At 44.2% G+C, this 12950-nt stretch overlaps 1 protein-coding gene across 3 annotated transcripts in view; it reads left to right on the forward strand.

Moving 5' to 3' along the window:
* RHOQ (ras homolog family member Q) overlaps positions 1 to 12950 on the forward strand; it is a 17455-nt gene continuing 4505 nt past the window's right edge. For all 3 annotated transcript variants that reach the window (XM_069009774.1, XM_069009775.1, XM_069009776.1), the window contains exons 1-2: positions 1 to 226; positions 379 to 437. In XM_069009774.1, the coding sequence (XP_068865875.1) occupies positions 85 to 226; positions 379 to 437 (201 nt within the window). In that variant the 5' untranslated portion in view covers positions 1 to 84. The remainder of the gene's footprint in view (positions 227 to 378; positions 438 to 12950) is intronic.

Consider the following 12950-nt stretch of genomic DNA (forward strand, 5'->3'; position numbering starts at 1 on the left):
TGAGCGGCGGCGGCGGCGGCGGCGATGCCGAGGGGCCCGGCTCGGCGGGGCGCGCCCGCGGGGCCATGAGGGCGGGCTCCGGCCATGGCCCATGGCAGCGCGGCGGTCATGCTGAAGTGCGTGGTGGTGGGGGACGGCGCCGTGGGCAAGACGTGCCTGCTGATGAGCTACGCCAACGACGCCTTCCCCGAGGAGTACGTGCCCACCGTCTTCGACCACTACGCAGGTGAGCGGGCGGGGGGCCCCGCTACCGCCGGCGGCGGCAGCCGCTCTCTCCCCTCCCTCCTCCCTCCATCCCCCGGCCTTGCCCTGCCGGGGGCGGGGGGGGTCGGCCGGGTTTCCCCCCCCCTCACCCGCTGTGTTTCTCCCCCCTCGCAGTCAGCGTTACCGTCGGGGGCAAGCAGTACCTGCTGGGGCTGTACGACACCGCCGGCCAGGTGAGTGCCGAGCGCCGCCCGCCCGCGGACCCCCGGCCCCGTTCCCCCGCCGGGCGGCGATCCCGGCGCTGAAGTTATTCCAGGGCTGTGGTCCGGGCTGGGCAGTTCCGAGGCGGGTCGGCGGGGGTGGGGGGCGATTGATAAAATCCGGCTTTAAAAGAAAACCATCGATCCAACCTCGATTCCCGAGGGCGGGCAGGCGGAGACGGGCTTTATTTTTAGCGGTGCTGGGGCCGAGGCGCCACGGCATCGCCCGGCGCTGGGGCGGGGAGATGCCCGGCGCCTGCCGGGCAGTTCTCCGGGCCGGGCATCGCCCCCGGCCAGCCACCCCCTTCCCCGGGGTGCCGACCCTCCCGTCGGCCTTCAGCTGGGGAAATGTGCCCCGTTCAGCACAGAGGGCACATGCTGCCTCAGCCGCCTCGGGTCGGATGGAGAGCCAGGCGGCCGCAGCTTGCCTTGGTTGTGGCTTACAGCACTCAAATAGCTACAAAGAGTTGTTCAAACTCAAGGTGGAAAATAATAACATGTAATTCTCAGCCACTGCCTTTGAGATAACCTGGGTTTCTTTTGCTGTCCCAGACAACTCAAATGGTTCATTTGGTTAAGATTATTACAGGCAGTTGTGAAAGATGCTTTTGATGTCAGCATGGCTCTTAAGTAACTTTAATGATGGATAAAATGCTGGATGTTTGGAGGGGTCACTGGCCTAGTGGTTTCTAAAGGGCTTCGTGATTCAAGTAATCTCTTCCTTAGCTTAACTTGCATGGCGCCAGCAATGGGCCAAGCATGGTCTCCGGAGTTAGAGTATTCCCAGCTTTCTGGGGATCCCTTATTTGAAACAGTTTGTGAAGGGCCTGGTCCCAGGAGGTGCAGGCGTCTCCCAAGGAGGTGCAGAGCATATACGGAAGCGCAGCACGGGTTTCTGTAAAGTTGTGTATTCCTTATATTAAAACTTCTTCTTGCAGTGTGAGCATGTGCTTTGGTCTCACATGACCTCAGGCATGCTTCCTTGTTGTAAAGAGCAACTAGTAAGATAATCTCGCTGAACTCGCATAGACTGAAGCCGTAATTTTTAACCATGTTATTCCTATACTTAATTGAACAACTGCTGCCTGAATCAGTGTACCTTTTTAGATCTGCATATAGCCTTGAGTTAGGGAATCAGCACTTAACCAGCCTTATATCTTTGTTAGGCCTGAAATAAGTAAAAAAACTACTTCCATGAGAATTGTAGGAAACAGCACCATTTCCAGAAAGCTGATACCCTGAAGGGTGAGACTCTTCCCACAAACACTGACTTCATGGTTGTCATCTCACTGACGTAAACACAAACTAGTCTAATTTAAGTGCATTTCTTATTACTATCATAGTCCTGTTTTTCAGTAGTAATTAGTTCAGAACATGGCTTTAAAATGTTGCTTAAGTAGGTTGCAAAGTGAGGATCTAGTGCTCAGACAAAGCATTGGGTTAGTGTGCAAGTAATTTTTTTTTTATAATGAGCATCTGAAAGTGTGAAAGCGACCCTAGCACTTCTGTACGTGTGCATAATGTATTTGGGGATGCCGTCTCAAACTGCTTGTGCTGAGCTTCTTGCTACTAATGTATGTGCTGTTAGCTCTGTGTAACCTTAACTAAGGCGGTTTTGTGGTATCCCACTCTGCCTGAATGTGCTGAGTGCAAACCCAGGGGACCTTTGGCCTCCTCAAAAGTTAGCAGGGAAAACTGGCCAGTTTACAACAAACAGCAGATGAAGGTGTTCTTGTTATACCAAGAAAAACTTTTCATTGTGAAGCCGTATATAGTAAAAGTTGAGGTAAGCTTTTTTCCCCATTTCTGAAAAGCTGAAATCTTCGTTTTGAATTCCAGGGCAGTTTTTGAGGTACCTAGGAATAGATCTTGCTGGCCTGATTCAAAGGACTGTCAGTTCACAAAGGGTATTTTAATGAGGCTACCTTTACAGATATATCCAGTCTTGGCAAAACTCCCCTTTTAGTCAGACCTGTGGTACTAATAAAATCTTTACCACTATCCCCATCCCACTTCAGCATGTTTGGGGAACTGGTGGACATCTGAGATTGCCCACGGGAGCCCCATCCCAACATCCAGTACAACTAAAGAAGGGAGTCTGTATCAAGATGCCAGTCCAGCAACTCCATTCAGTTAAAAGCTGCTTTGTCAGAGCAGCTGACAAGCCCGTCTTCTCAAAGCTGTGCAATAATAGAAACCTTACATTAAATATATACAGTAAAGAGCAGAAAAGACATAAGTTGATAATGTCTTCTCTGTGTTGAGAAAACAGCATGCTGTACCTGGTACATGCCTGCTGCTTCCACAGACTTCCATATGGATCGGATGCATTGCTGCCCAAAGTTCTATGCCAGCATACATCAGTGCTTTTGTCTCTGTCACCCCCAAATAATCTTATTGCAAAATATTGGCCTGAGAGTATAATTTTATAAAATTTGGCTGTGCGTGATTGCTGTGGTATCTAAGCAGTCCACAATCATCATCATGTTTATACTTCCAGGTCTGGACAAAGTAAATAGGTATAATCTACAGGTCTCAGTTCAGGGGGAAGAGGAGTGAAGGGGGTAAATGAAAGCTCAGATAGTGACCTACTCTAAATCCATGCAGAAAGCCCATAGCAGAAGAAAGATTAAAGACCTTTTGATTCATAGCTGGTGAACAGCAGGTTCATCACCCTAAAATACTGACTTATCAATGTGTGGGTCTCTTTAACTTGCGTGGTTATGTATTTAGCAACTTGTGACAGACTTTGCTTTGGCAGAGGAGTTGCAAGCTTTTGAGTTCCTGCAGTACTCATTTCTAGCTCACTTCTTCACAACACACACAGGATCACATGTAGTAACTATAACGATGACATAAGGCCTCATATCTTCATGAGTTTAAAATAGGTTGAAAATAAATCTATTAAAATCCCATTCTTTTCCCTGGTAATATATATAGCAAGGAAGAATGCCACTAGTGGTTCACAAAGTTCAGTTTATAGACAGGCCTCTGGGTGTGTGTGAGTTCAAGAAGGCTTTTCTCTGGCTGAAAATACTGAGGCCCTGGTTCAGCAGAAAATAGCCAGTACAGCTGTTGGGCAGTGGAGGCTCTGAGAGCCCATCTGGTTTTGCAGCTGTGGAGGGGGCCTCCCATGTCAGGAGGTGGGTGGGAATTTGGTGCCATTCCTCCAGCAATTCCTCCCAGAGGTGGAGCCAGCAGCTCCTTTTAGCCTTGCTGCTTGCACTGGGTGGGCTTAGAGCGGGTCTTGGTTTCCACAGAAGATGAGAACTGTGGAACCTACCTGCACTGAAGACTTGCATCAATGCACTGAAATTTAAACATGAGGTGCTTGTGATATTGATGCTTGGATGCCTCAGGCTTTGCAGCAGCCTCTTCTGGGAGACTGTGTGTCAATACTGCTCTTCATTGAACAGGGCTACATGACAAAATCAGCTTGGGAAGAGAACCATGGCTTCATCAGGGGTCTGTTAAGATCACCATGTTGGAGTGCTTCTGAACTGCTGGCAAGTGATTATCATCTTGCTCTTCCATAATATCACAAGTAATACTCCCAACTCTCAAGATGTTAAACACTTTTGGAGGAAAGTCTGCAAGCACTAACAAAGAGGAGAGCCACATGTCCCCTTGCCATGTCCCAAATGGCTGGGGTAAGTGGTAGGACACAGAGCAGTTGCCTTTTGCAGATTTTGCTCTATATTGAACGTTGTTGTTTAAAATGGCAGTTGGAGTCCATCCTCCTGCCAGTTCCTTTTGCTATAGGATTTTCATTCATGGTGTCCCTTTCTTCCAGTGTGTGCTGACCACGTACAGGGGGAAGTCTTGCTCTACTCCTATGTCTTTGCTGTGCAGGATGGTTGGGACCTAGAGGAAGGATGGGGGAGGTGCCATAGCAGAGCCTGTACTGCTCGTGTTGCTCTGGGAAGGGAGATGCTGAGGCATGGTATGGCTGCTTGGTGCAGGTTTGGCACCAAGCCAGCATCTGGGCAGTGCAGAGCAGGGTATGGTGAATCTTACTATGGTGCAGTGCCTCATAGTAACATTTACATCCCTCAGCATCACTTTCTGTTGATACTAGTGGGGCCTGGTCAGACAAAGCTGAGGTAAACTGTGTTCCTTGGCTTTCTGCTTTTATACCTCTGCCTTAAAGGCCCTAATACGTGGTCTGATACAATGAAGCTCTCGGTGCCTTCTCACCTGTCACCAGAACAGTACCACAAAACATGCTAAGCACAAGCGCAGAACAAGCCACTTCTTGGCACGTCTCAGCTCAGATGGTCACACTGGTTGCAGCCACAGCCATCTTAATTCATCTTAACACTGATTTTTTGGTTGTAACTGAAGCCTTGATGCTAAAGCAATTCTGTGTTAGAGTTGGCCAGGCTGCTTAAGTGTGTAAAGCTAACTCAGGTATTGGGGAGATGAGTGTCCACATTAAGGAGAGGTTTAAAAACAAATGGTTATAAATGTGAAGGTGCCTGTGTGTGAGGTGTGGTTATTAAAATGGGTGGTCCCTAAACTTGTGGTGGTTGCTATAAATAAATAGCAGTAATCTTTATACTCCTTGGTGGCTGTTTGTCTTGGCTTTGGAAGGTAGCCCTGGTCTAGCCCTAGGTACCACTCCAGTCTCTTACTGAGAAGAGAGGCAGCTGCTGGTCTGTTGTGAAATAAGAAATGTCCCTCCTCAGAGCACATTGCTACTTCTCAGTTGCCCCTACCAGGCAGCCGTAGCTCCAAATGTCAGCCTGGAGCGAAGCAGTCTCACACAATGCAAAGCCTGCCACCCTTTACTGCAGAGGTGTAAACACAGAGACCTCCAACATGATTTTGGCAGATCTAGACGTGTTATGTTAGCAACTAACATCATGTCCCCTTTCTGCCCCCCCGTGCCTCCCTCCTCCCACATGTATTTTCCCTCGCTCCCTTTACATGTCCCAGCCGAGCTGGCAGCTGGCACTGGGAGGCTGTGAGCTCATGAGCTCACTCCCGGCCCAGCGTGCTGGCCTATGAATAGCTCAGCCTCCGCTGAAGCTGCTCTGTGCCTCAGGATGTTGCCAGCCACGTAGATTTAACAACTGGATGTATGCAGATAAAATAAAAACATGCCTAGATTGTCCCTTTGCAATTTAGGTTTTTCTCCTTTTAAGAGGAGGTGAAATGCCTGAGCTAACAATCTCTATATTTGGAGTTCTCTAGATAAGGGTTTAAGCAAAGACAGGCTTTCTCTTTAAAAGGAAGAGGACTTTATACCTTTCAGATTTGCTATTAAAAATGGCCTTGCAACAATAATACTCTCAGCGCAAAGCCTGCATCTAAACGCCTCCTTGTGAGCTGTGACTCATGCTTTGAAAGCACGGTAGCTTTCCTAGGATAGGTAAGTACTGTTATCACCAGATGGGGAGTTGCAGAATGGGAGATGGCGTTCTGAGTTCCCAGAAGCATCCACTAGATAGATGTTGGAAACTCAAGACAGTTACATTTCATTTTCGGAGTGCCAAAAGCCCCACAGTACTTCTGAATAGCGACACTGAGTTGTGTTAAAATCAAACCTAAGGGATGCATTTGAAAATGTAGATCCAGAATATCTTTGCCACATTAACAGCAAGTTAATGGCAGACCAAAATAAAGAACACAAAGCAAACCAAGTTTGACAATTCTCTGAAACTTCCATTTTTGGTATGTTAAAAGCACATTTTTACGAAGACTACTGATCAAGGGCAGACCCTTGCTAAACATTGATCATATGGCCAAGTAAAAAGCCCTTTTTTTTCCCGGGTTAAGAGTCAGTAGATATCTTTTAGTTTGTGACAGAATTCTGTCTGAATTTTACTTATTTTTAATTTCTTTGACGCAGAAGGAGTGGCCTCTTTCAATGCTGTCCAAACATCACCAGCTAAAAAGGAAATACTGAATACAAGCAATAGTTACTGCTCTTCCAGCACAATGTTACTGCATATCCTCTTACTGCCCAAGTTCATTTTAAGATGGTGTGTGCACCTGCACTCAGCTGAGTATCATATAATCTACAGCTGTGCTGCAGGAGGCAGGAGTGACAGAATGGGACAACTGGGTAAGGTAGCATGACTTGTGGAGTTTTTCTGGTAGAGAACATATGAGATCCTGGGAATTTTCATCAGGTCCATACTCAGACTTCTCCTTTGAAATCTGTCTCCTTTGCAAAGAGCTCTCCATATTCTGGTAAATAGGAGAAGTATAAAAAAAATGCAGTTTTCATTTATAGCCTAACTCCCGATTCAGCCTCCAAACTACATCTTAAAAGAAAGTAAATATCATTTAGATGAGAGCACTGTCTCAGTAGCACCGACCTGCAGTGTGAAAGGGCTTACAGCGTGTTAGGGTCTGATCCAAAGCTCTGTTAGCTGGCACCCTACTGCTGATTTCAGTAAACTTTGTTCCAGTTCCTTTATTAAGAACACATGGACAAAGTGGATGTAAAACCTACTTCAGCAATAAGGTTTTGTCAGTCCTGGGTATGCAAAATGACAAGTCAGCTATTCCTGTCCTCATACACCACTACCTAAAAAACCTAGGAAATTAAAATGGTTTTGCCCTTTGCTGCATGTAGGTTTTCTTTAAACTTTGGCCTTCATGTATCTTCATGTATCAAGCTTTCTCTGTATCTGTGGGGTACTAGAAATTAATCTTTCATTTAAAGGTGAAAAGGATGTGCTTCATAGAGACTCCAGGAACCTGGTAATTAAGAAATAATATAAAACACACCGATTCCAAATCCTGCAGTACTACTGTGAATTATAAACTCTGACATCTCAAAAATGGATGCTTTGAGGCAGAACATCAGGACTTTTTTTTTTTTAGGCCTCCAAATGAGCAGTTGCATTTCTAATAAACTGCTCCTCCTCTAATGAGAAAAAATGTAAAATAAGGACAGAGAGGAGAAGAACTGTATCTTTTTACTGCTCTGTTCCATGCTTTTATAAGCAGTCTATTTGTTTGAATTAGTGATTGGGTGAGCTGTGTTAAGAAAAATGTCTGAATGCTATGTGACACTTTCAGCAGTTCTGAAGAGGTAGTGTCATTTGACACTTTCAACAGTTACTGTCCCTTGTCTGTTTTAATCCTGCTCCATGCTGCATCTGTGCTATGGCACGTGTGCAATAATTCTTTGCTATGACTGGCACTCGCTGGTGTGCACATAAAAATGCAGGTGGCAGCATTATTCTCCAGAGCAAAGCAACATCTGTCAGCATCCTAGGTGAGTGTATTGCTTCACATGAATAAAACACAGACTCAGAGAACCTCAGGCAGCTTGTGCTCTAAATTAGATGTAGCCATCAAGACTTTAAGATCATCATTAGAATGAACTTAATGCTAATTCCTTGTTGGTCTGATTTCCAGTTGGGATTCAGTGTGGGAATCAACGGACGGATGCCAGGTGTGACCTGGGATGCATCTTCAGTTATGACCAAGAGATAGGCCAGCCATGGGCAGTGAGATGGCTTACAAATTCCCTACTTAAGAAAGAAAAACCATAGGCAGTTTTTCAATTGCCTTAACATCTGCTGAGTGTTTTACCACGTTCTTCAATGGAAGCTGTTAGCCCTAGCAAATAGGACTTGATATAAAACAAGGTGCAGAAGACTCTTAGGAACTCCTTTAATTCCAGAAACTCTTTCACTGTGATGTGTTCACTCAAGTTGCAGATGATGGCCCTGGCACTCTCCTGAGAAGCTGTGTGATGGGAGCTAATCTTGAGGAGGCAGTGTGAAGCTGTAGTCTTCTATCTGTTGCTCAACACTGGACTGAAGGGGTTTACTTGTAAAAGGTGAAAGGGAGTGGGACACTTAACTGATCAGTCTTGCTTGTCTGATCAGTCTTTATATAGATAGCAAATTAAAAGACATGTCTTATATGATATGGATAACAGTATTAAACCAACTCTATTCTATAGGCTGTTTTGCCTGTGAGAACAGGTCATATTCTTCTGTGAAAATAGTGAGAGAACCCATCTTTCCAAAGAGCAGGTCTTGCAGAGGATCTGACCAGATCTCCATGTCAGGGGGCATTTAATTTTTTAACTTTGATCTTCTGTATCTGAAAGAATGGAAAATCCTGATTGTTCATGGCTGCAGACACAACAACTGGGGTGAATTCCTTTCCTGGAGAAAATGGAAATCCGGTGTGGAAAGAGTGCTGTTCATAAAGTCACTGACAGTGAGAAAGAAACACACTGCAGGACTGAGATTTCTTATGGGCAAGGAGTGAAAGGGTTTGTCCATGGAAGCTACTCTGCCACTTCTTAGGAGCTCCATAGTGGGTAGGCAGCTGGCTTAAGTCAATGTGTTCAAGTGAAACTGTGCTTGCAGTCAGCTGAATACATGTTCCATTGATACAGATGCTAAAATAATAAGCCCTACAGAGAAAATGCATGGACTTTCACTTTTAGACAACCAAGAAGAAACCAGCAAGTCGAAGTTCTCATGGTGATGGAGAGAAGGGAGTGTGCTATTGAGACCATCTAGGAAAGTAGTTTAGCATCACCACATGGCTAGATGTAGCATTTGGACAGTATTGAATCCCACATTAAGGCTGGGATCAAATCTGATTGCTTAATGAAAATTTTGTGTATAATAAAAGAAACATTCTGTTCTTCCTGTCTCTAATGCTCTAAAATCCATCTTACTAGGCTCCATCTTCCAGCTAGTTATTTCTCTCTATCCAGAAAAGCTTTTCAGACATGTAAGCAGCTGCACAGTTCTCAAATATGCTAGGAGGAAAGTTTTGTTAAAAAAAAAAAAAGGTAATTCACAAACCCTGGGCTTTTTCAATGTATAATTCATATGTCCTTTGAACAGTCCTCCTCACAGGAATTCAGAAATGGATTTAGATCAGTTTACTTCATTTTTAGAATACAATGGAAGAGCACTTACCCTGCACTCTTGCAGCCTTTTCTATAAATTAAAAATAGATGCTGGGCCCAAACCAGCAGCTTTTTGCACTCTTTGGGAAACCTGTGCGAACAAACCACAACAGGGCAATTCTGCTTTCTTTAGCAATGCAAGCTGTATCCTCAGAAGCCTGTGAAGAGACGGAAGGTCTGTAGTGCACTTTTCCCCTGCAGCCAGGGAATAATCACTGCATCGCTCTTGTTTTGCTGTTCAGAAGCTAGGGGCTACAGATGTAGGCAACTGGAAAATCAAATACAGTCATCAGCGTAGCAGAGCTTGGGCTGCGGAATTGGACAAGCAGACGTTTTATGGCAATGCAGTGTCAGTCCAAACTGCAGCTTTGTGCCAAATGGTCCTGCGGTAATGGTGCCTGGTGAGTGGCAGTGCCAGGAAACCAGCATCCTGGGGGACGCTCCACTCTCCTTCCTTGCAAAGGGTTACAGTGTTACTCAGCCCAGACTGAAAAATCTGAAGTGTGTTTTTTAGCCAGGGAAGCAATTTGTGCTTGGCATGGGGCAGTACAGGCCACTTCCCTCTCTCCTCCCCCACCAAGCATCTCATAGAATCAGAAACCACAGGGTGATTCAGCAGAGTGAAGTCTGTGTCCTGGTGTGCTTCTGGAGTAAGCACTTGCTTTCAAAGCCTTCAGAGGCTTTGCCTGGTGCTTATGGCAAAGCTGCAGATCAGCCTTTAATTCCAATTTGCGGGAGATGGCAAGATGTGTCCAGAGGTAGCTGGGAGCTGTTACTAAGTCCATATGTTATGTACAGCAGTCATTATGGTTCACTTGTTATGTTTTCCAAAATATTACAAGGAGTCTTCTGAAACAGAAACTTATTTTCAGGTAGGAAAACTGAAAAATGCAGTCTTGAAGGATAGCTTTGAAATGCATTTCAAAACTTGAAATATGGCAGTTCATAGTGAGAGAGGACTTCTGACTCTTGTTACTATGAAATGGTTAAAGCTTAGACTGTTACCTGGGACTTTATTCTGCAAAACTCTGCCTCACTGAGCCCCTCTGAACAGTAGTGATTTACCCTTTGCTGCATGAAGGTTGGATTCCTCTAGCAAGTCTGCCTGATGTCTATTTTTGGCTCCCCCTCTAAAAACAGATGGATGGGAGTGAGAACCTCTTCTTACGATTGGTGTTGTAAGCTGTGAAAGCAACAGATGGTTGCTAACACAGAGATCACAAACCCAGAGGTTTTGAGCTCCAGTTTTTCTTCCAGTGGTGCAAGCTTTATTTTGTTTCCACCCATCTACTTTATACCTCTTGGAATAGAAATAGGTTTATCAAGGGTATATCAGTATAACAACTGGAGATGCATTGTTAAAATTTCATTCCTAAGCTGCAAAACACAAAATAATTCATTACTTCTGTTCTGTCAGAACAAGACACTGAATGTGAATTAAAACATGACACATCTTAGGCCCCTACGTCAGTGTTAATGACGTATCAGAATTTGGTTTCTCCTGTTTTCTTAAAAACACTAGCGAGGAAATAAAAATCAAACAGACAGATCTAGGTTAACATTGTCTTTGCTACTTGCAATGGCAGACCTGAGAGGTGTGAAATTCCTCAAAGGTCTTGGTCAAGATGAGGGAAGATATTGGCTGCAAAGGACTAATTGCCTTTCATCTCTCAAAAGTGGACAGAGAGACCCTAATACCATTTCAGATGAGAAGGAGGCCTGTGGTCTCACATTACTGACAGCAGGGTAAGGACCTCTGTCTCTGTGTCCATCACTTTAACTTGAGCTGGGAGGAGCCTGATACCACAAGTCAGGGAAGCTACAAGGTCTCTAGTATGACAGAATCTCTGTATGCCTGCACGTCTCATTTCAGTTTTCTAATAAATATAAGGAAATAATGCTTTTTGTGGGTCAAGAAGGTTGTCCAGAAATAATTATACTCCACTTTGTCTGAGTTTATTTTTTAAAAAGTATCCCACTGCACATAAGCTGTGTACATCAAAGGCTTTTGGAGTACTTTGCAAAGACTAATGCATTATTAAGCTAGCAAACCCCTACAGATGGGAAGATGCAAATAGAGAGAGGATAATGATTTGTTCGGGACTACATACTGTGTCAGTGGCAGAGTTAGGAACACAGTTTGTGTGGTTTTAGCTGTGTCTCTCAGCTGATACCTATCTATAGAACTGGGTAAAAGTATTAGTTCAAAATCAAATGCATGACTTGAAATGGGGCACTGCAATCTGCTTTTGGTCTGAGCAAACCCATGAAATGAATATTATAATGCTGTGGAATTGCAATACCATTCTTCAGTCTGCATACAAAAAGTTTCTCAAGACCTCTGTTTATGAACAGGTAAATGTTGGAAATAGCCAGATTTTGGACATGTTAGAGCAAATCCACTTCACCATCCAAAATACAGTATTCAAGTATAAGGCAGCAGAAAATCTCAGGCAGATTTTTAGGTACTGTAACATAGGAGACCTTAAGATTTTAAGGAACCAAGATTTTAAGGAACCAAGATGAAGGCAATGCTAGACATACCTGTAGCCTACCATAAGAAGACATGGTAATTTAAAAGTCTGAACTTCCACCCTCCACTCTAAAAACAAAAAGCCCTATTTGTAGTAGTTGAGAAGCCAAGTCCTTAGTCCATCTCATCTCCTTTTTCATGTCTGTTGTGTACTGGCAGCTGTCCTGGGTTTCCACAGGGATACTAGGGAAATGATGAACAGCCCTGCTGCAGTGTCATGTCTTTTAGAGGGATCACAGCTCCACAGAACATTAATTAAATCAACATTCTTGTGTCCAATTTTGTTTGGAGTTATTACAGCCCTCGTATTTTCTGTCTGTGTTCACCTGCTTCAGCAAACAATTTTTTTAAAACTCTAGAGTATGTTGGAGAATGAGCTGTTTCACCATTATAGCCTGAAGTTTTTGAGACTTACACTGACTATTTTGATCCTTAGGGGCTTTCTTGCCCATCTTATTCACATTCTTAAAATATTCCTGCTAATATCCTTAAATATTTTTAAAGCCTAAATATATATGCAGTGCCTCCCCCAATCAGATTGTCTAATTAGTCTAATTGCTGTATAGGGTGGTGTGTACATGCACTCAAATAGGAATTTATGTTGACTGGCTAGTATGATCAATTTTGGTGTTGCATTTAATTTTAGAATAAACCACATTTATTTCCCTTACACTAGATTCAGGAAATAAATTATAGTTGAAGCAATAAGATTTTTCCAGGCTTCTCTAATATTTTGTCTAAATTAATTTGGTATTTCAGATTCTTCTACCAATTGCAGCAGTTATGTTGGCCCAATACATCAGAGGAAGTTTTACAAGTTTATTGCTGTTTCTGAGGGGCTGTTGGGAAGCGGAAGGAGTCTTTAAGCACAGATGGCCTACGAGATGCTGACAAAATTTAAGTTGGGTTTCTCTCTGGAGGACTCAGGACCAGTCCAATCATGGGGTGGGAGGCTTTGTTAGAACTACTGCCACTATTAATATTGATGCACACCTAATGTTCAGAGCACAGACAAGGTTTAAAGGAGAGCCTGAGAGCACAGACATGTTTCAAG

Source organism: Aphelocoma coerulescens, chromosome 3 (genome assembly GCF_041296385.1).
Source record: "Aphelocoma coerulescens isolate FSJ_1873_10779 chromosome 3, UR_Acoe_1.0, whole genome shotgun sequence".
In the NCBI taxonomy this organism is placed as follows: domain Eukaryota; kingdom Metazoa; phylum Chordata; class Aves; order Passeriformes; family Corvidae; genus Aphelocoma; species Aphelocoma coerulescens.